Here is a 22,803-nt window from a genome sequence, read left to right as displayed (position 1 = left end):
GTGTCATGTGCTTTTCAAAAGAAGACATTTATGCGGCCAACAAACATATTAAAAAAACCTCATCATCACTGGTCATTAGAGAAATGCAAATCAAAACCACAATGAGATACCATCTCACACCAGTTAGAATGGCGATCATTAAAAAGTCAGGTAACAACAGGTGCTGGAGAGGATGTGGAGAAATAGGATCACTTTTACACTGTTGGTGGAAGTGTAAATTAGTTCAACCATTGGGAAGACAGTGTGGCCATTCCTCAATGATCTAGAACCGGAATTACCATTTGACCCAGCAATCCCATTACTGGGCATATACCCAAAGGATTATAAATCATTCTACTATAAAGACACATGCACACACATGTTTATTGCAGCACTATTCACAATAGCAAAGACTTGGAACCAACCCAAATGCCCATCAATGATAGACTGGATAAAGAACATGTGGCACATATACACCATGGAATATTATGCCGTCACAAAAAAGGATGAGTTTGTGTCCTGCAGGGACGTGGATGAAGCTGGAAACCATCATTCTCAACAAACTAACACAGGAACAGAAAACCAAACACCACATGTTCTTCGGAGGGGAACATCACACACCAGGGCCTGTCAGGGGTTAGGGGGCAAGGGGAGGGATAGCATTAGGAGAAATACCTAATGTGGATGACAGGTTGATGGGTGCAGCAAAACACCATAGAACATGTATACCTATGTAACAAACCGGCATGTTCTGCACATGTATTGCAGAACTTAAAATATAATAAAAAAAAAAAAGAAAAAAAAAAGAAAAAAGAAAAGAATGTCATATGTAAATACCAGCCAGGGATCCAGAAAACCCAAACTCCTGTGGAATTTGTTTACTTTTTAGTATGGTATAAAGCTGGTATAAAGAATGGGCAAAATAATAGCTTTGTGGGTTTTTTTTTTTTCTAATTTATTGCTCTATTGACAAAAGGTAATTCACATTTTATTTACTGAGGAAACCTCACTCTTTTTTGAGGAACACTCATTTTAGTAGTATTCGTCAATGATGGAGAGAGAAAAGAGTACTACCAAAATCATCTAGAGAGTCTTTTCAAAACACGTGTCCTCAATTTCCTTTTTCCCTGTGTGCTTATGCTGAGATGTGGCCCTGGCCTGAAGCTCTAGGAAGCATATTGTTATTTGCTGTATCTGGGGGATGGGATTTGGGAGAAGCTTCCCTAAGGGATTTTGAAATGCATCCCCCAACCACACTTAAGCATCTCCTTCAGGACCAACGGAATGGGAGTATGGCAGAGCTGTTGAGTGTGAGAAACAGAAAGCTTCCTTTGACCTACACGGAAAATAGAGAATTTTATTGGCTTACCTTTCACAGTTAGGTCCAGCATAATTTTCTTTACAAATGCACCGAACAGCTCCATTTTTCCTATAGCAGGATTCTGCAAAACTAAAATTGGAAGCAAATATTAGAAGTCAATTCCATACAACACCGAAGAGACTGTCTTAACTTTTTATCAGATTACCTCTATGATGGTCCCATTTAAGTTCTAATGGGTGTAATCATTTTCTTTATTTAAACTTGTACGCATTTTACCTTGCAGGAAAGGTTAGGCCAGCAGGCCCCAAAAGAAAATGCCACTTGTTGGTGGGGCCGTTTCCCAGGTCCTATATGTATATTTCAAGCACAAGTCCAAAACATGTATTCCAAAGCTGGAAATAATCAAATTCTACCTGCAATTTTGGATTTATAGGAGAATCCCCTTTTATTTCCATCACTGTCTGTGTAGTCATTTAAAAGTTTCCCCTTTTTTTCTGCACTAGAACTTGTCCAGTTTTAAAGGGAAGGAACCAGTTCTAAACTACATAATCTCCACAGAATTTTAATTTCTTTCATGTGTACTTTAGACATTGGAAATGAGGGTGCTGAGACTGGCTGAGCTGATGAAAGTCCCAGTCAAGTACTGCAGCAAAACACAGGACCCACCATAAAAGGATTTTATCCCATGGAACCCTCTCTCTTCCTTCTTCTTCCTTTTTTTTTAAAGGTAATAAAAATTAGGACACAGGACAAAAAAGTAATAAAAATATTGGTTTAGTGGAATAAATAAGTCTCCTCATTATTAAGGCAAGGGAAATGGGGTTATGGTCTCCACGTGTTTGGAAAATTCTTCATAGACACATGAATTGTGTGGGGCATAGGGGTGTGTGTGTGTGTGTGTGTGTGTGTGTAAAATTTTAAGGACTTTTAAATTAGCTTTGGCTTTGGTACTGTACAACCAATAAAGTGTGACCCGTTGCTCTCTTGTTCCTTTATGTATCAGCATTTCTTACCCTAATGGTGTTTGGAGGAAAGCAAATAGATGTGTTTATTTATTTGAAGACACTTCTAAAATCAGTCAGAAAACAATATGTGCTTCTCAGTGAAAGGCAACACCCACAATTTATTTTCTCTAACAGTTTGATAAAAACATTCCAACAAAATTCCATTTCTTTCCCCTTTTACCCTTTATTTTGCTTGTTCTGATTTCTTAGCCTACTTAAAGAACCACGGTCAGTTAAGAGTCCAGAACAGGAACCCCCACTTCCATCTTTCTTTGAAGGTGCTCCACCCAGCAGCCTGCCCACGCTTGAAGGATGCAACATCTGCTGGGGGCATCTGGAGTCATCTGCCTGTAGCTGATGTCCTGCTGTTTCAAACAGATGACATTTTCCTTAATTGGAGCAATTTCCATAGCTACTGGTAGAGATGGAGGACGTCTGGCCAACCCCCAGATAAATACATGGACATTATGCAAATCGTCCCTGGGAACAACGGCATGACCACTGGTCTCTGTGGTGAAGGCAGACTCAGCGGCAGGCAGGGCCAGCCCTCAAGGGTTCATTTTTGTTTCTCATCGGCATTGACTGTTTATGTTTTGTCTGGTTTTGGCTAGGGGAGGGAAAACACTGCGTCTCTCTCAGCCACTGTAACCACCGTGGTGCCCATTTCCAGTGGAAGGGTGTCTTTTGCTCTTAGAAAATCCTTAGGAACTTAGAGAAAAATAGACTCGGCCCTTTGTTTGTTTGCTTAACCCCCTCAAGCATTATTTCCTTGCTTTCTTGTAACTGGAAATCCAAGTCCTGCGTCTGTGGGCTCAGCTTCATGAATGTTTCAAAGTGTAATTCAGAGTCTAAACTAGACGCCTTTCCGAAAAGTCTGGGAACTTCCATTTCTATAGAAAGTAGCAATATGAGTTCCTTAAAAAGCTGAAAGAGGCAATGGGCATTTGATGTTTGGTAAGATATTTAATTAGTATTTGAGATTAGCTACCTAAGTTAATAATAAGGCCAGATTAAAGGTTAGAACTTTTTAGAACCCAAGAAAATTTGTTCTGTTCCATGATCACAGACTAACCCCTCCTCTCCTTTTTTGCAGCCAGATTCCCCTGCAAGGGATTCAAGAAGTAGAGCTGTTGTCACTACAGAGAAAAATCTGTAAAATCCCTTGGTCTCTCACACCCTTACTAATTCCTCCCTACACCGACATAATATTTACTTATAGGTGACACACTTTTGATTTCATTTTCATTTTCAGTAGGTTTTTCAGCTTTGAATCTGTACTATTAGAGACTTGAGTTTTCATATCTGTGAATATGTACCCAACTTTAGAGCACATTCTCTAAGTCCCTTCAGTGCTTCTTTGAACCCTGGATCCACTTACACAGGGAAAAATCATGGGCAGACATGGTGCCTTGACGCCTTTGGAAATGGTTTCCTCTTTCAGGAAAGGAGACTCACTTCACAGTTGGCAACTTTTGACTTCATTTCTTAAAGAGTTAACAGCATTCAGAAATGCTTCTTGCTCAACGAACATACTGGATAATGTGATTCAAAAGGTAAAGGGTCATTTGCTCTAGGAGTTTCAAAACACTGCTGTATTTTGACCTATCTCAATAAAGATGAGATTTTTTGACTGTTTTATTCACTGCTGTGTCACCAGCGACTAGTGCATGACTGGCACATAAAAAGTACTGAATACCAGTTTTTATACTAGTGTATAATAAGTGCTCAATAAATATATGATTGCATGTAGACAAGGCTTCTCAGTCCGTAGGGAATGATGTTCTAAAGGTCTCATATCCTAAGACCAGGTAATTTAGATAAGAAAGTCTTGTCATGCAAATAGGGTGAAAAGGGCAAAAGTGGAACAACATAATTAGAAAGAACCATCTGAGATTGCCTGCCTAATTCATCTGCTACTGTCTGAAAAAACTGCAGCTCGACGCTTATAAACCTTTTCTGAGCAGATGAGGCTACACGACATCTTTATGAGAGAATGAGTGAAACCAGCTATGAGGAAGTTGGAGGTAATATATTTAACAAAATACACCATGGCAAGAGAACTGTGCTAAATATCTCACCAGATGTGATTAAGACTAATGCTTGAGAGCCGAATATTAATGAACAATGAAAAACTATACCAAGACGGAGTGAAGGGAGCTCATAAATCAGGACATACCTGAGTGAAAATAACAGAACAGTTAATGTTTGCATTTTCTACCCTCACTGTGAGTACCATCCATTTTGCACACATTATTAATACTATGAGACATGAAAAATTACAGAGCAAGGTCTGAGGCAGTTTAATAGTTTCTAAAGAAGGATGGGGCTGAAAAATGTCTGACTACTCTGACTGTTAGACTTGTCGTAGTATTTGAATACATCACAAGCTATTAGGTAAAATGTTAGTTGATACTGGTGTTCAGGTAAGGAAAAAACTTCGGGGGAATCTGATTGCCATCTCTCTTTTTCTTTTCTGTTTATCAGTAAGTGTGTGAATATGAGTGAGTGTGTGTGTGTAGTAAGCATTCAGATTTTTAAAAGTCATTTTATGCGTATCATTTAATCTTTAAAACAGCTATCAATTACATAAATATTACATCCAAACACTTAGAACAGTGCCAGGCATTGAGTAAGAAAAATCTAAGTGTTAGCAAAAATACAGCGGTATGTGTTCAAGAAAGGCAACATCTACCTCATACCTTTCCATGTTCAGGGCACCAACCCAAATGCTCCCCACATATCCTCGTCCAGTCCTCACAACTCTATGATGCAGATCTGTACTTTCTAGTTTGACTTACTCTACTAAGAGAAAATCTGAGATATGGGGCTGGTAAATGAACCAAGGAATGGAGCCAAGATCTGAACCCAGGCTTCTTGACTTCAAATCCCATGGAAAGGGAGATCTAGGGAGAAAGTAACTTGCCTGAGATCACACAGGTATTATGTGTCAAAATATGAATATGAACCTAGATTGGCTACTCTTTCCACTTGTGGCATAATAAAAAAAAAAAACACAGTATTTAGCCTTTGTCTCCGGTTCCTGGCACAGAACTCCTGTAATTCTTGGAATTTCCTGAGGGAAAAGACTGTCTTTTGTTATTCATAACAGTCACCTTTTAACCATATCTGAGTTTATGCTAATGAGGTGACTCACAGTGGATCCCTAGATATCTTCAAAATGGGAGCCCATGACCAGAGGAACCACCAAGGAACCAAACATAACATGTAATTAGACGTTGGGAATTTCAACCCTCCCCACCCCCAACCTCTAGGGAGGTGAGAGAGGCTGGAGATTGAGTTCAGTTACCAATGGCCAATGATTTGACCAATCATACCTATGACATGAAATTTTGATTAAAAACTCCTGAGCAACAAGGCTTGGGGGGCTTCTGGATGGTGACACATGGAGGTGCTGAGAGTGCAGTGCTCCAGCAGAGAGCATGGAGTCTCTGCACGCTCTCCTTCGCTCCCACCTCTCCATATCCTGCTCTATGCATCACTTTCATGTAGCTCTTTTGGAGTTGTAACCTTTATAATAAACTGACAGTCATAAGCATAGCACTTTTCTAAACTCTGTGAGTCATCTTAATGAATTGTCAAACCTGGGGAGAGGTTGAGGGATCCTTCCCAAATTTGCGGTCTTCTGGGAAGAAGTGTGAACTAGCGTGGGGACCCCATTTTTGGCTGACATTTGTAATGGGGGCAATCTTGTGGAACTGATTTCTTAACCTATGGGATCTGTGCTGACTGTGGAAACTTAGTGTCAGAACCAAATTGGTTGTAGGACACCCAGTTGGTGTCAGAGAATTGGTTATTTGGAAAACCATGTATCACTATACCTGTTAAATTCCATACTCTGTCATTTTAAAGAGAGTAAAATGGCCAGTGATGACTTCATTACTGGATTTATGGAAACATTCCATTATTTCCATTAAAATGTATGTCTCTTTCCTTTAACTTCTCACTCAGGTCAAAACATAGCCAGAAAGTGTTCCTGTAAATCTTCTGTGAGCTGATTGGCCTAAAGCATGCATTCTGTTGATCTGTGTTCTAATTCTGAGTGAAAAGCCATATGCAGGGAAATGTTTCCTTTATGAAAATCATAAGAGGCAATAGTACTGAAAATATGATATTATGATGAGTCTGTTGGTATTACCAGTTGTGATTGCTCTAGGTCAAGGGATAGTCAAGAAAAGTTGAGACTATCCTTGCTTATAAAACTTAAGAGACTTTATTGACCTTATGAGGTACCCCAATATTTTGGGAACAGAGCTATCATCTATATTGTGAGTGCTTAAGTTTTCCAGGTGGTGTATTTAGATGAGAAACCTTTTCTCTATCTTTTCCAGTCTCATCTCAATATGAGGTTTTGCCTATGGAGAAGTTTCAGAACTCTGGATAAGGCAAAACAAAACAAAATAAAAAAATACATAGACTGATCATTAGAAGAGACCATCCTCCTTTAGGACTTACTTGGCCAAATGGGGCAGGGGACAGGGGCACAGCTGGCAGAATCGGGGTGCTCCCCTGATGGAATCTCCGATATAACCATCCAGACATTTTTCACAGTGCTCTCCTGTTGTGTTCCGCTGGCAATGCTATGAGACAAAAGATAAGAAGATTGATGAGGATGCAAAAGAAATTTTAGAGACAGCAAACCTAAGCATCATGCAATATTTTTTCAAGCAAAAGGGACGTCAGGTCAGATAGCACAGACAGTGTGTGGCAGTACTAATTAGTACGAGGAGTCACTCAGGCCCCTGTCAATGCCAGAAAGTGTGGGTAAGTGGCGAATGAATTTTTCCTGGTCTTTTGTGTGTGTGCTAGCAGCCTAGGGACTCTGGAGTTTGTGTGCAGAGGAGATTATTCATCAGTTACTCATTTCAATTCAGAGTGATAATTAGAATGATCAAACCCTAGATGTTCCAGAAATATCAGCTTATTGACTTCGAATGACTATGAAATGAGAAACCAACCAACCAACCAACCAACCAACCAAAAAACATCCTTCTGGTATTTACCCATGACAACGGGAACAATAAGGATTTATGGTCTTGGAAGGATAAAATGTGTCAGATTGTAGTATAAATGGAGTAGAAGGTAGATAAAGAGCATTCTGCTCATGGGTTGGTATCTTGGATAGTGACATATAAGAAACAGTAAGGAGGTTTTTTTTTTTGTTTTTGTTTTTGCACTATTTTTCCACTTCCAGTAAGGATTGTAGGAGTAAAAGCACAAAGCAGGCTGACCCTTCTGTCTGGAATGCCATTCATCATTCAAGATCACACTAGGCTGCAAAATCTCTTGAAAGTAAATCCTAATTCTCCCTTTCAGAATCCTTCCTTCTTTTCCACCACCCACATTGTAGTGCTATTATTTATTCTCAGCCTCATCACCCCTCTCCAACTCTGTGTCTTTTAGCACCGTATTGCCATTAACTCGAATGAAGTAGGCACTCAGTAACTGTCAAACTGATGGATTAATTTCTACAAGGGGCAGTGAGTTAACACACAAACAGCTTTCTTCTATGGGATTGTACTAGATGGTTCAAGGCAAAGCAATTAGCTCTACATTTTCATCTTTACCTTCATCAGAGTGTATAAAGGTTGAATTGGGGTTGCAGTGGAAAATTATACTGTTAGAATTAGAATGCCATTGAAGAAGCACCCTCCTATTTGAGCAGTTGCCTTAGTCACACAGATGCATATGAGCTTCAACAGAACAACTTTTTAAAAACAGTGGAGGAACCTTGGGAAAGCAAGATGGAATAGCAGTAGGCTGAACTCTGAGTTCCTTGTTTTGGCCTTTATGCTTTATTTGAGGTTCAGAATAAAAGAATAGCAAGGCTCTGCTCTAAACATTTTATATGGATTAACTGACTTAATTCTCACAACAATCCTGAAATAGGTTCCTATTTCACCCGCCACCCCACCCTCCACCATTTTACATCTGAAGAGATGGAGGCCCAGAGAGATTAAGTAAATTGCCCAAGGTCAGATGTAGGTGTCAAAAGCGAGATTTGAATTCAGGAAATCTGGCTCCAGAAGTGAAATTGTTAGTTTCCATATTATACTGCTTCTCCAGTATTGCTGAAGAAAAGACTTAACAAACAGTTGTAAAATGAATGCATTAGAAAGCATCGGTGTTACTAACACTTTGAGCTTCAAGTGAAATATAATATCAATACATTAGTCAAAGGGGAAGAATCTTAATAAGGGCAACTAGCTATCCCGGTTGAATGTTCTTCACGCATTTGATCAGCCATCAGGTATGAGCAATCTTTAGACCCTGATTAAAATTATGTCTGCAGAATAGAATTTAGGGGCTAGTTCAGACTGCTTAAGAGATCAATGAGAAACACTGAAAAATAAAGTGTGATATGCAGACAACAGGATGGTAACATATTTCCCTCACAGTTCATAATACTGTGTCTTGTGCTAAGTCAGCCTTCAGGAATATTTATCGGGGAAAAATGAAGGAAAAGGGAAAAAGGTGAATTAACGAATTTGTGTCTGGAGCAAATGAAGGAAATTAATAAACACCCAAAGCTAATACAAAATTGTGGCAATCTCTCATCCCAGGAAAAACCAATGAGCCTTACCCAACTACCATGAACCTAAGCCATAAACGATCTGGCAGGACTGCTTGTAGGCTGGGGTTAAATTTGTCTGAGTTCTTGTTGGACAGATGAAGCCCCACTGTACAGAAGAAAACAGGCCCATTGTAAGATGTTAGGCCATTCTTTGTGCCCAAAGTGACTATTATGCTGCAAAAATGAGCTAATTCCCAATTCTGTCCCCTTATGGCTTGAGAGATGCTTTAGATTCCTTGTTAGGGCTTTAATTCTGCCATGGCAGCCATGGGAAGCAACGACCCTCAAGAGCAAAGCCACCAAATTTCTCTTGCCCTCTAAATGCTCAGCATGCAAGTATGAACTTTCCTTATCTGCCTTCTTTCAAAAGGTTTATTATGAAATTCCCTAAAAGGCTTCGATGCACATTCTGGGAGATTGGCAGACAGAGTGCTGGAGGCAGGGAGAAAAGGACCGTAGCTCTTCCACTTTCTAGCTGGTCAACTTTGAACAAGTCTCCTGATCTTCTTGGTTTTCTGTTCCCTTATCTGCACAGTGACGATTTAGACTAGATGACCTTTCAAGTTTCTTCCAGTTCTGATAATTTTTTACTTTGAGATTGCAAAATGTCTTCTGTTTTACCTTCAGTGCTCTGGCATTTAAAAAACAGAAAACAAAAATGACAACAATAAAAAAGTATGTTGTTGTGAGGTGATATGGTTTGGCTCTGGGTCCCCACTCAAATCTCATGTTGAACTGTAATCTCCAATGTTGGAGGCGGGGCCTGGTGTGAGGTGATTGGATCATCGGGGTGATTTCTAATGGTTTAGCACGATTCCCCTAGTGCTGCCTTGTGATAGAGTTCTCATGAGATCTGGTTGTTTGAAAGTGTGTAGCACCTCCCCCTTTGTGCACTCTCTTTCTCTTTCCCCTGCCCCCGTCGCAGGCCATGTGAAGATGTGCCTGCTTCCCCTTTGTCTTCCATCATGGATTGTAAGTTTCCTGAGACCTCCTCAGAAGCAGTAGCCTGTACAGCCCACAGAAAAATGAGCCAATTAATCCTCTTTTCTTTATAAATTACCCAGTCTCAGGTATGTCTTTTTTTTTTTAATCCAAAGAGTAAAGCGAAAGCAAGTTTATTAGCAAAGTATAGAAATAAAGAATGGCTACTCCATAGGCACAGCAGTTAGGTATGACTTTATAGCAGTGTGAGCATGGATTAATACAGGAGGAAAAGTTTATTTTTTAATAAACTGACTCCACTTAAAAATGAAATTAGCATTCTGAACTTTTAACCAGTGGTTAAGAAAGCTGTATCTAGATAATCGATTGCAGGTAAGTGTTTGGAATGCCATTTGGACACCAATTGTGCCTCCCCAACATGAGAAATTATGTCTCTCATCTACTTGGTCACAGGACCAGAATAATGTAGGAAGAAGGTTCAAAAGAATCTGGTTTGCCTTCTTGTGTTTGTCAGCATGCTTTATGCAAGACTAGATCCATGGATCTCAAAGTATGCCCAGGGAGGTCAAAACTGTTTCTAAATAATACTAAGATTTTTCTTATATTTTGCATTCTCATTTTCTCATATGTGTAAGGTGAAATTGTGTAGAGGTTACACAACACAAGATATCACACAGGCTGATGCAGAAGCAGATGGCAGAATCCATCTTCTTCTATTAAGCCAGACATTAAACATATTTTCAACTTGTAAAATATGTTTATGTTTGATAAAAAACATATTGTCTTAACATGCAATTGGTATATTATTGCTATTTTAAAATGAATGTATAAGGATTACAAATTTTTTCAGTTTAAATTTCAAATGTAGTTAATATTGGTAGATATAGTCCACATAAAAAAAAGCTCTCTGGTATCTTTAATAATCCTTAACAGTGTAAAGGTTTATGATATTATAAGGTTTGCAAACTGCTCTCTATGTAGATCAATACTTACCCAACTTCAATGTGCACGTGAATCTGCTGGAGATCTGGTGAAAATGCAGATTGTGAGTCAGGATGTTTGCATCCTGAGGGTCTGCATTTCTAACAAGTTCCCAAATATCATCAATGCAGCTGGTCTGGATTACACTCTGATAAGCAAAGGTCTAAATAAAAATACTTAATATTGGCAGCACTGTTTGCTAGTTACATACAGGGTTGGGCCTGAGCCTGAGTTTCTAGCATAAGACAGTACATCTTACTGCCATAAAGAAGTGACCCAAGTATCTCATAAATTACAAAATTAAAGATTTTTGCAGTTAGGGTAGCTTGTTATTTTAGTAACCTATTCATTCATTTAACAAACCTTAATTAAGCGGATATAATAGACAATGGGCTGTATCTGTTATTAAAATGAAGAAGACCTGGTTCCTGCCTTTGAGTAACTCACAGACTTGTGAAGGAAACAGAGAGGTCAACAAAGAATAATACAGTGTGTGAAGGGCTATGTCTGAGGTATGCAGAAAGTACATACCTGCTATGGGACAAAGATGAAGGAAAGACAGCTTTTAGCTCTTCCTGAGAAAGTTGGAGAAGGCTTAATGGAGGTGGTGACATTTGAACTAAGCCTTGAAGTTATCCTTCAAGAAATCTCAGGTAGAAAACGGGGAAACAAGTTCAGGCACAAGAGAGTGAAAGAACAAAGTATGTTTAGGTGGCAGTGTGCTCAGTGTGGCTAGAGGAGAAACTCCAGGAGGATTTTGGAAAGAGGGATGCCTTGATTGGGTTATGTTTTTGAAAGACGTCTCCATTGCTGTGTGGGAGAGAGAGTAGAGGAAGGAGAGTCTGGAGCAGGAGACAGACAATGAGTGGTTGAGAAGCCGTATCGGTGGTCAGGGAAGTTGTGGCTGTGAATCAAGGCAGTGGGAAGGGATAGATGAGAGCAGGCTCTCTCCTAGTTTGAATTGGTATGATATGATGTGAAATTGATAGCTGGGGAGAAAAAAAGGAGATCAGTGGAGCACTTGGAGTGTCTAAGCATGGGGGACCAGCAGAGTAATGCTGTTACCAACTCAGGTGGGACTATATGGGAAGGACCAAGTTCAGGTTGGGAGAGAAATGATGAACAATGTATAGACAACTCATTATCTGCATTCAGTTTCTGTCTCATATATATATATATATATTTTAAATGGAGTCTTGCTCTGTTGCTCAGGCTACAATGCAGTGGTACGATCTTGGCTCACTGCAACCTCCACCTCCTGGGTTCAAGCAATTCTTGTGCTCAGCCTCCAAAGTAGCTGGGATTGCAGGAGCCCACCACCATGCCCAGTTAATTTTTGTATTTTTAGTAGAGACAGGGTTTCGCCATGTTGGCCAGGATGGTCTCGAACTCCTGACCTCAGGTGATCCTCCCGCCTCCTCCTCCCAAAGTGCTGGGATTATAGGCTTGAGCTACCATGCCCTGCCAGTTTCTGTCATATTCTTATGTTGATGGGCACACAGCAACAGGAGACTCCATTGAGCTGTCCAACCTTAGAATTCCTTGGACATGAAACTTTCTGACTTTGTTTCAGAACTTCAGTTATCATGGAACCAAACTGATGACGCTTTCCAAAATTTCAGGTTTTTCCAGGTTTGCAACAGATGGAAAAATTGTCAAAGTTTTTATGAAAGGATTATGCACTTGATCTAGATACCAATTTTATAGTTGCAAGAAAAACAGGAACAAGAAGCCTCTACAATCAGTTTCTTCCTGTTCTTGGACACCTAATGAATATGCTGGTTTATTGATCACACATCCTTAGTCTTAACAGGGACTTATATGGTTGATTTCTGCCTTACACAGTAATAAAATAGAGTTCAAAAATCATGAAAATGCTAATGTCTGCAGAAACTAAGATGTAATATCTTTGCTTTCCTGAATAGGGTTTTAATTAAGCTCTGAGACTAATAAGAAACAATTAGCCTTCAATATACTGGATTACTTCCCTTCTCATTGTGCTTAGGGTAGGCTGGAAGTTCATCTGGATGAATTAAATTAACGGACAAATTAATTCTTAATCAAAAGGAAAATGAGGAACCCTGTGCCTGTGGTGAACTTCAGGTCAGGTTTGTCCCATTCTAGTTCTGGCCATTGGGCTCCTGGCTTTTTCCTAATGACAAAGGACATTCTTTGACCCTCCTAATGACATCCTAATGACACTCTTTCTTTAGATGGTAACTAACCTTAGTTAGAGCTCCTTCTGGTTCTATGTACTTAAGCCTCTAGGGCTGGGATGAAATACGGATTACCTGTGACCAGGCATTTCTGCCACCAGCCACCTATCTGCTTCCACTTGTTTCTTCCCCTCAATTCTTATCTTGTGCCTCCTTCTAGAACCTTCCTAGAGAGCCAGCCATATCCACCAGAGTTGCCTGCCTTTGGGGCCCCACCGAGCTGACTCAGCTGAGAATCCTGTCCAATGTGTTCCAGTTCTCATAAGATGCAGAGTGGCTCATTGGAAAGACACTCAAAACATAGTCGATTTCTAAGCTGTTTTATTTTCACTTAGCCGCTATTCTGTATTTGAAAGATCAGTGTTCCACTAGTAAATAAAAACTCTTCGCTTGCTTGACATGTGTAAAATGGTAGCATAATTTTGTCTACTCTATATTTTGTGGCCGAATGGCTTAGTTCAGCTTTACCAAAAGCTTAGTTAAAATCAGTCTATAAATTTTAAGGTCAAATTGACCTTGGACATTGGAATTGAGGAATTAGAAGTAATTGAAGGTGGACAAGGCAGATCCAGAGGTCTTATAGTTCTTCAAAAGAAAAGCAAAATAAGACAAAATGAGATAAAAGAACGCCTTTTATTTTTGGTTGCTTACAGGAAATGAGAGAAATGAGGTAAGTCAGGCAACCTGCAAGAACTGATTGAAACACTGGTGATGAGAGTGAGCTACAACAAGTGCTCATGTTGGAGCCCTGGCTTCTCTGGCTCCCTGAGAGCTGAGAATGAACAATAGGGCAGAAGCTGAAAAAGCTGGGTCTTCTCCGTCAGTAAGCTGGGATAGGGGCACCAAAGGAAACAGAAAAAAATGAGTTTGATTCCAGTGTGACACCACGGACTTAACATATTTGCAACTAAGTAAAAATAAAAAATTCTTCCAATATTCATGTGTAAGCATTTTCTGCTCCTTCACTTACATTTAATTAAATATAAATATATCTTTTTTCTTTTGTTTATTTATTGTACAAATGGGATCCCATTATATTGCCCAGGCTGGTCTTGAACTCCTAAACTCAAGTGATCCTCCTGCCTTGGCCTCCCAAAGTGCTGGGATTACAGGTGTGAGCCACCGTGCTTAGTCCCTATATCTGTTTTCTTTCTAAATTATATTTATAAAAATACATCTATATGTGTAGCTCTGGGGGATAGGAATGCGATTTTTACTTTGTACTTCAAGCCATTTATATTTAAAATAATCTGTTTAACAGGGCAATTATACTAATGTATCTATATTTTTTGTTTGTTTTCTTACACTGAACATATATTACATTAATAAGGGAAAAAAGATATTTTTCTCTGGACAGGATGAGGTGGAGGAACCATCATTAAGATGAATAAAATGGTTATTTCTTTCTGTATTAATTTTCTGTGTTGGAACAAAGTAATTGCAGGAAGGTTTCACTGAGTGTGCATGTAAATGTGTATATGCTAGCCCATCCCTAAACATTTATTAGAACCTGTTATGTCACAAGACGTTGGAGGGAATCACATGATGTTTGTCCCTCTCAGAAGCTCACCACTAGGTCAGAGATAAAGCCATGGCCATTCCCATTCTGACAATGTCATTGTAAAAAGAGTGGTTTAGTCATTGGTTTCAATAGGCACCAGCAGGAGGGACTTCTTCCCTTTTTAATTTATCTCAGTCTTTCATAATATTGACTGCCTGATAGCAGCTGATGTGCCTGACAGTCTCCACTACTTTATATTTTGATAAATCGGATAACAAACAACCTTTAATTGGTCAAATTATCAGAGATGTACATTATTAGTTCAAGTGTATCCATGGGATTTTTTTCCCCCAAATGTCACTGGGATTAAAATAACAGGAAACCGGAGCTGGAAGCATTAGAAAGGGGTAGACTTTGGCAGCTGCAGATGCCTACACTGCGACAGAGGACATCCTGGTTGTAATGCTTATTTAAGAAGATGGGGGAAGGCAGAACAAATATCAGGACTAAATAAACACTACAAAGAGATAGCAACATTAGTATTTTGTCACTTAATTCTCTGTCCCTAGAAAAATGGCAACTTCTAGGGTTAAGGATTAATAAAAACATTTGCATTTGCATCTTAATGCGTGAATAAAATATCACTTTCATGTACACACCTTAGAGGCCATTTATAATAAAAATTATCTAATAGGGACAATTATGCAAATGTTGAGTGCATTTAAATAAGTATTCTTATAGTTCATGCAAAAATACCCTTGTAGTTTTGGAAAGCCTCTTTTTGGCCAGATAGGAACTTGAAGAATTTTTCTGCTGTATCATACAGCTCACAAAGGAAAACATGCTATTTGAGCATAAGTCCTTATAAATGCCCTCTATGACTTCCACTGAAGCCACTTCCAGTAAATATTTCAACACCCATTTTCACTTAAGTTGTCAGTCCACTCATTAAAAATGGGAAATATGTAGCAAGTACTTTTCTGCTGGAAGACTTCTCAATCTTCCGCACAAGGCTCTATCATGCTTCAATGAAGAACAGTCTATTGGAGAATTCATTTCAGTTAAGGAAAAAAATAAAGTCTCCTGGGGGCTTAAACACAGACTTGCAAAGACCACAAGGGCAAAGCTTTCATTTTCATCAGCTATTGGGTTCAAATTTAAATTTCTTTTTTAAAAACTAATTTTGATCTATAGACCTGGTTATTTTAGGTTCTGAAATAGGCGAGACAACAACTGTTTCATTCTTCTGCTTTATGTGGAATGAAGCCAAACATATGGCAAATTATATGATTACAGAGGAATTTGAATGTATGGGTTCCTCCTCTGCGTATTATTTTCAATCCCACCACCATTGGCCTACAGTAGGCAACCAGCTGGTGAGGGTGGTGGGGCAGGAGCCTCTGGGTGCATGTGCACACTCATGCATATGCCTTGGTGGCCCCTTAAAATCAGAAGTAGTTTATATGAGGTGTTTCACAGGAAAAGTTGAAGGGTGAACAAAAGCACTTGATTAGCAGTTTGTTCTTATGTAGCACAAACATCCGAAGAATATTTTATCTTCACCCAAGATGCAAATGCCCAGTGAAGTATGTGAAGTGTTATAGGTGCCCCAACTTACCACACAGAATCCTGAGCCGTCCAAACACTCATTGGAATTGCCATTACAGTCGCAGGGCACACATTCCCCCGACAGGGTGCGAAAGAATCCAGCATTGCATTTCTGCAACAGACACACCAAATCATTTTGATTATTGAAAAGACTGATTTTGGCCAATATTTTCCGAGAAGAAATCAGAGACGTGATTATTAAACAATCTAAACATTTCTAAAATGAATATACTAAATGATATATACAAAACATACTAAAATAAACTATTTATACTACCATTCAGTGATAGATGATGTATATACAATCTTCTTTGTTACATAACTTTTTTCCTCTTCTTTTACCTTTCAGGACAAGAGAAATGCCTTTAACACTGTCTTATCATTGCAAGGAAGAATAAGAAGGTTTTAGGTAACAGTAAGGGAGAAAAAAATGCTAATGTTTTCTTTCAGTATAAACAGAACAAAAGAAGACCACAATTAAGTATTAGTCAGGGTGAGGTCATGCTCCCTATAAATAAAGACTTCTAGTTTCAGAAATCATTAGCTACAGTACAGCAACTTAGAGCTGAGTCTTTCATGAACTTCAGCTCTTAAAAACATCTGTTTCTGCAGATGCTAACATGTTAAAGGGAGGGATAAGGAAGTTAATGAGTTCTTACACTTGTCAAGTCCTGTGTGGGTGCTGTTCATATATGTATTTCATTTGTCTTCATAATGCTGCGAGGAACACATGACTTTCCCTCGTCCTAGCAAAGAGCTCATGAGACTGAGAGGTGCTAAGTGGCTTTTGAGGATGTTAAACTATCCTGTCATGCACCAATTGACCTGCACAATCATAGCTGCCCTCCCCGGATGTCACTTGTGTGCCATTTGAGACACATTGTTGGTTTATGCGACTGGGCTGTGTATATGCATTTGATATTTCTTTGGAATGTCTCAGTGATGAAGGGCAGAAATGGCATCATGGGCCTGGAAATCCGCTCCCCGCCCATCAGACAAGTTTACGTCTAAAGAATTCCAGACAGATAAGAATCTGCTTTGTTTCCACAGACTTACAGAGTCTGAGATTTCACATCACACACCCCCATTGACCCATTGTAGTTTGCACTTCCCTAGCGACCAGGAAATTTTCATTATATCTGGCTGAAGTCCCTCTGATTGCTATGCAAACCTGTTTCCTCTTGCTTTTTACTCTGTAAAGAAAGAGTCACTAAACACCATTCATAGTATTAAAAAAAAAAATCATCAGTTCACACTTTAAAACTAAAATTTAATAAACCCCATTTGGAGGAAGTTTAATAAAGAATAACAACATTTGTCTATGAAAAAAAGGCAAGGAAATGCTACGTTTCCGAGTTAGAGAAATAAGGCTAAGAGAAGATCAATTTATAATTTTATAATGGGGAGTTTGTGGTTGATGGTAAGCTTCTTAGTTTCCACTAGAAAACAAGAGAGGGAAAGGCACTAAGATTGCAGTAGGAAGCATTTGATTTAGACCATTTAATTTCACATTTTTAGCCTTTGTCCCAAAGTAAAACATACATGTTTTCATTGTGATGCAGTACACGGATTGGTATCTATAACTGTATTGGTGTAGATATGAAGACAGATATAGATATCCATATATATGTATTTCAGATAAAAGATTCACAAAATAATAATGTACCTTAAACTTCCCTATTGTATTTAAAAGCATGTCCTGGTCATGACCATAAAATTGATCTGATGACCCATGAAAGTGTTGCAGTTTTGCATTACTGCAGGGTTTTCTTTATAATAGTAGCGGATAAGAGTAGTGAGGGTCTTAATATTCGTTATCTTAGTAGCCTCTTAAATGGTAGTTTCTGAGCTCTCTAAATGACCATATTACAGTCTTCTGGGGAGCTTCTGATTCAGTGAAACCAAAGGATCAATAATTTTAGATTTACAGAAAAATTGTGAAGGATCTGCATTTTTAAAAAGCTCCCCAAACACTCTGATATTTGACCAGTTTTGGAAGCATCTCTCACAATGCCTTGCGTACATTAATTGCTCAATAAACACTTGGTGATTTGGGTGGTTTGGACAAGGACAGCAAACTGGAGACATATATACTATTGGGAGCTCACAGAATATACTGATAATCCATCCACTGCTCTCTGCTAAGGCTGGATTTCATCTCAACTCTTTGTCAACAGTCCAGCAGCCAGTGCCTAGATTGGACCGCATGCAAGATGAAATCTTTATGATGTGCCAAGTTTAGGAGGAGAGTTCACTGTGAGAGCCTGTCATTATCCACTTACCACTCCCCAATCTGAGATTATGACCTTGGGTGAAGGATAACTTGGCTCTGATCTCTTATAATGTGGGAGATGGGAAGCAAAGGGAGGCAGGAACAGGGCTGTGTTGAGTCATCTGACCCCCCGCCGAGAGGGCGAGGAGGGCTGGCAGGGAAACCTGGCACACTACGTTCCTGCTGGGCCTTGTCCACCTGGAAGAATTATATTTTTCAATCATCTATCTGGAAGCCCTGGGCATGCCCTGCTAGAGCACATGTCCTGGGTAGCTTGGGTCTGGTGTTGTGGAACTTTGGAGGACTCCCTGGAATGGAGTTGTTAAGTGGTTCAAGAGAAGTTTGAGTGTACTGAAGGGTGAGCTCTTTAAGATTGTTTCCTTTAGGTGGAAATATTTCATCATGGCTCCAGGGAGTCCTGTTATTTATTTGTTTTTACTGAATCTTTCTTTGAAATTTCAAAGGACTGGGCAAAATTGGCCTCTTTATAATATCAAAAGGCAAATATTTTCAAGTATGAAAGCAGAACGATGCATTTTTAGTTTTGCTCCTGGTTAATGTAATCGTTATCCTTAGTAATTCTAACACCTGTGCTATTTAGAGGCCTGTGAGAGCTGAATGGGCTCTCCACAAATCAGTGTCTATTTTCTTTTGGAAGATTCTCCACAGTTTACTAAACAAAGATGGCGTTTGTGTATGTCTATGTATGAGAGAGTAAGACATGAAGCCTTCCAATCCATTTTTTATACCACACTGAATCCTCTTTTCCACACGAGAAGTCTGTCCTATACCAGACAACTGTAAAAACACAATCTCAGCACTCAGAGGATCTGTACCTTTTGGGGTGCCATGGCCTATTAAAAAATTGATAGTAATAACAAGGATAATGATAACGGTAATTATAATATAGTGACCATCAATGTCATACAATTCCAAGAGGTTCAGACTGATCCAAATCTTGTTCTTTCTTTGCTATAACTTGCTGCCCCTCATAAATAAATAATATATAAAGTTTATTTATTTAATTGAACATGAATATCTACCATGTTGAAGTCACGGTGCCAATTATGTTGCACAATTCTCTCACTTGACCCCACAGTAGCCCTACGAGGTCAGTTCCCTTGTCTTTGTTTTACTGGTGAGGACTTTGTGACTTACAGGGATGTATTACTGAAGCCAGCTAATACAGATAAGAAATGGTGGACCCAGGATTTAGATCCTTTGTTTTTCCCTCAAGTTTTGGCTTTTAACCATCTTGTGTGCCATTAATACGTTGAACCAAACCTTTCTTGTTGGACATTTAGGTTATTTCCAAATTTTTGCTGTTATTAACATTTCAAAGCAGGCTGAAATGGATAAAAAATGTAAAATGCCTCCTTTAAACCCCAGAAAAAAATCTGCTAATAGATACAATTACTTAAAAATATGTAGTTATTAATATATGAAAACCATTGAGTGGGATATTTACTTTTAAAAATATTTATTTTAGCCAAATTGTCTCTTTGACCGATTACCTTGCACTAAGTCACTTGTAGATCTTTTACAGCTCTTCATTAAGAGAGTCTTATTATCACAGCTTGCCTTCTGCTCTACCATTAAGACTGAATTAATCAATACCATTTACTTCTGCCTTTGAAAATGAGTGAAGATTCCCATTTGCTTACTTTGTTATAATTAGTATGAGGTCTGGCTTGGAGTAAAATCATTGTATGTGTACTTGCCTAATTTTACATTTATAGAAATGAGAACTAGATGTAACTTTATGAGGAAATGGGTATGGTGTATCTACAAGTGCCAACTACATTTAAAGGAACTGGGATGACAGGACACGTTCTTATCATTACAGAAGGAATTATTTCCAGAGGTTTATCATATGATCATAGTATTATTTATTTCATAAGATATAGTTATCATGAATTAAGACTGTTTAACAAAGTGGACAAAGCGAATGATCTTTATATGAGTGTCTGATTATTTTTGTCTTCATTGGAAGAGCCCCTTGAGAGTATTAGAGTCATAACAATAATACTGTCATTGGATATAACATTTTTAAAACTTTCTAAAAATAGTTAAATCACTTCCTTTTGAAGGATAGTCCGGTATGCATACTTTGGCTATGGCAAACTTTTAAGTCATTTGCAGTTATTAAATAAAGTGGGTACCAATCTAAGTAATAAAATTTTAGTTAAAACGTTTTCACAAAAATCTCACTGTTTCCCAAACACTATCACAGAGGAGCTAATTAATTGCCCACGAGCCACTACTTTTGCATAAAAACAGAATCTCTGAGAACTTCAGAATTTCTGTTGAGAAGCCTGATTTACTAAACCACTTACATACTCGAATAGATCTTCTAGGGATCTAAGGTCCCTAACTACCCTTTTAAACAAACCAACAATGGCAAAAATTGAGGGGATTTAGGAAGAGCTTGAAGTTGTCATTTGAGAGTATGAGATAAATTCTGAGGTTTCTGAGTCCCAAAGAGGATCAGACGCAAGTCTCCAGCTCCAGCAAATGACAATGAATTAATTATAACAAAATTCCATCAGAAAGAACACACTCTACAGCCCCAGTGTCTATTCTCATAGGAGCTGATTGGAATAGTTATTCGCATTGTGTTTCCAACCAAAGATCTACGAACATATTACATATATTGATTCAACTCATCTTCCTTTCTGAATTAGACTTAGAATTTGATTCAACAACTTTTGCTTCAGTTCACTGAGGCTCAAAATGGAAAGCATAAAAAGAAAAACAAAACCAAAATCCCTCTAAATTCATTTACTGGTGTCCAGAATCATTGCTACCATCCAAATTAGTCTTCTTCAAACTTAACGGCCCACATTACATTATCTTTCTGCTTGGGTTTTTGTATGTATTTAATGAATCGACTTTTCTCTTGTTTCCAGGAAACAATGATTTTTAGTTCTGGTTTAGTTATAGTGAGTTCCATGTTTTGTTTTACTAATTAATAAAAGTCAGCTTAAGATAGAATATTATGCTCAGTTAGGAGCTAAAGCTGTGTGCCCTCACTGAAGAGTCTGCGGTTTCTGCACAATGCTGACTTCCATCTGCCTAAAACTTGGGCAGACTTAAGAATCAGATAGTATTCAAGGATCTTCTTGTGGGGAACAACATGATTTAATCTATTCAAAAATTTCCAAAATATCCCACCCTTTGCTAAGGAGGAATGACTTCTGAGAACATAAGAATTTATTAAATGAGTAGGTATTTCACAAGTCATTTTTTTCTGTGTCAGTAAAAATAAAATACGAAATATCTGAAATGGCAAGCAGTTCTGAATTTAAGCTTTTGCTAACTTTTGGCTCCATATGTTTTTCAGATAGGGCTTAACATGTCCTGATTTTTAGTATACAAACCTATAAAGTGCCAAAATGAGTTCAATGGATTATGTGTTGCAGTTACCAAGAAGTTGGCTTCTTGATTGATTTTGCTTGAATCTGAAGACAATTACTCACACATCCTCCCTTGGGTATCTCTGAGCTCTTGTTTGCGTAATTGAAATTCCCCACATTTTAATAGGCAAAGTTAATTTTTAGATTTTGACAGCGATTTCACCATAACTCAATTAGGAAAGTGGTTTCAACATTCTTTAGAGATTTATGCAGTTCAAAGGCTTTTTTTCTTAGGATGGCATAACAAAGCTAGGTCAAAAACTAAACACAGACTATGGTGTTGGTTTCCCCTACTTGGCCTAGAGAGTTACCTTTGTGCTTACTGCTTAGGCCCCGTGTCTGCCGTGCCTTGCCCAGCTTGCAAAACACTCCAGCTTTCAACTTAATCATCAATAAAATAGAGACACTGACTCAGGGCCTGAGGAATTCCAAGGAGCACAGAGCCATCCTAACCACTCTTAAGCCAAATCCTTTAATTTTGTAAGAAGTGGAGACAGGGTTATCACATGTTTACATCACATTTCTGTGGCTACTCCGCAGCACTCTTTACGGGCTTCATGGGTGGAAACCAGCGCTCCACTCACAGCTCTCAAATAACTGTCCCTGAACCCTGTTCATCAACTGTTTGTAGATACCAACAGCCTTGGCGTGTGTTGAAGTACTTGCTACGCTAGCTAGAATCAACCAAGAAAATCCATACCCCCTACAGCCATACAGGTTTTCTTTCAGAAATGTTGGATTTGAGGATGATTCTATTTATTAATGCTAATAAACATTTCTTTAATTTGCTTCTTGAAAATCATTTAAAGTAATCGTCAAGTCGCTTGTTTATAGTAGAGATTGTTGCTTATATAACATAACGAGGCTTCAGTGGTGTCTTTTTTCCTTTGGTTTTTCTAGAAATAAATCTCCTGCTAACATCTGGCTTTCTGCTCCGGGTTCATCTCACAGCGCCTCCTGTAACTGGCTTG

At 38.7% G+C, this 22,803-nt stretch overlaps 1 protein-coding gene across 4 annotated transcripts in view; it reads right to left on the bottom strand.

Annotated features, from left to right (window-relative positions):
- LAMA4 (laminin, alpha 4) overlaps nt 1–22,803 on the bottom strand; it is a 158,306-nt gene that overhangs the window by 104,261 nt on the left and 31,242 nt on the right. For all 4 annotated transcript variants that reach the window (XM_011970603.1, XM_011970605.1, XM_011970602.1 and 1 more), the window contains exons 3-5: nt 16,155–16,256; nt 6,778–6,902; nt 1,349–1,429 (exon numbers count right to left, since the gene is read on the bottom strand). In XM_011970603.1, coding sequence (XP_011825993.1) covers nt 1,349–1,429; nt 6,778–6,902; nt 16,155–16,256 — 308 coding nt within the window. The remainder of the gene's footprint in view (nt 1–1,348; nt 1,430–6,777; nt 6,903–16,154; nt 16,257–22,803) is intronic.

Source organism: Mandrillus leucophaeus, unplaced genomic scaffold (genome assembly GCF_000951045.1).
Source record: "Mandrillus leucophaeus isolate KB7577 unplaced genomic scaffold, Mleu.le_1.0 Scaffold96, whole genome shotgun sequence".
NCBI lineage: Eukaryota > Metazoa > Chordata > Mammalia > Primates > Cercopithecidae > Mandrillus > Mandrillus leucophaeus.
The sequence above is the reverse complement of the archived record's forward strand: the minus strand, read 5'-3'. Positions and strand labels throughout refer to the sequence as shown.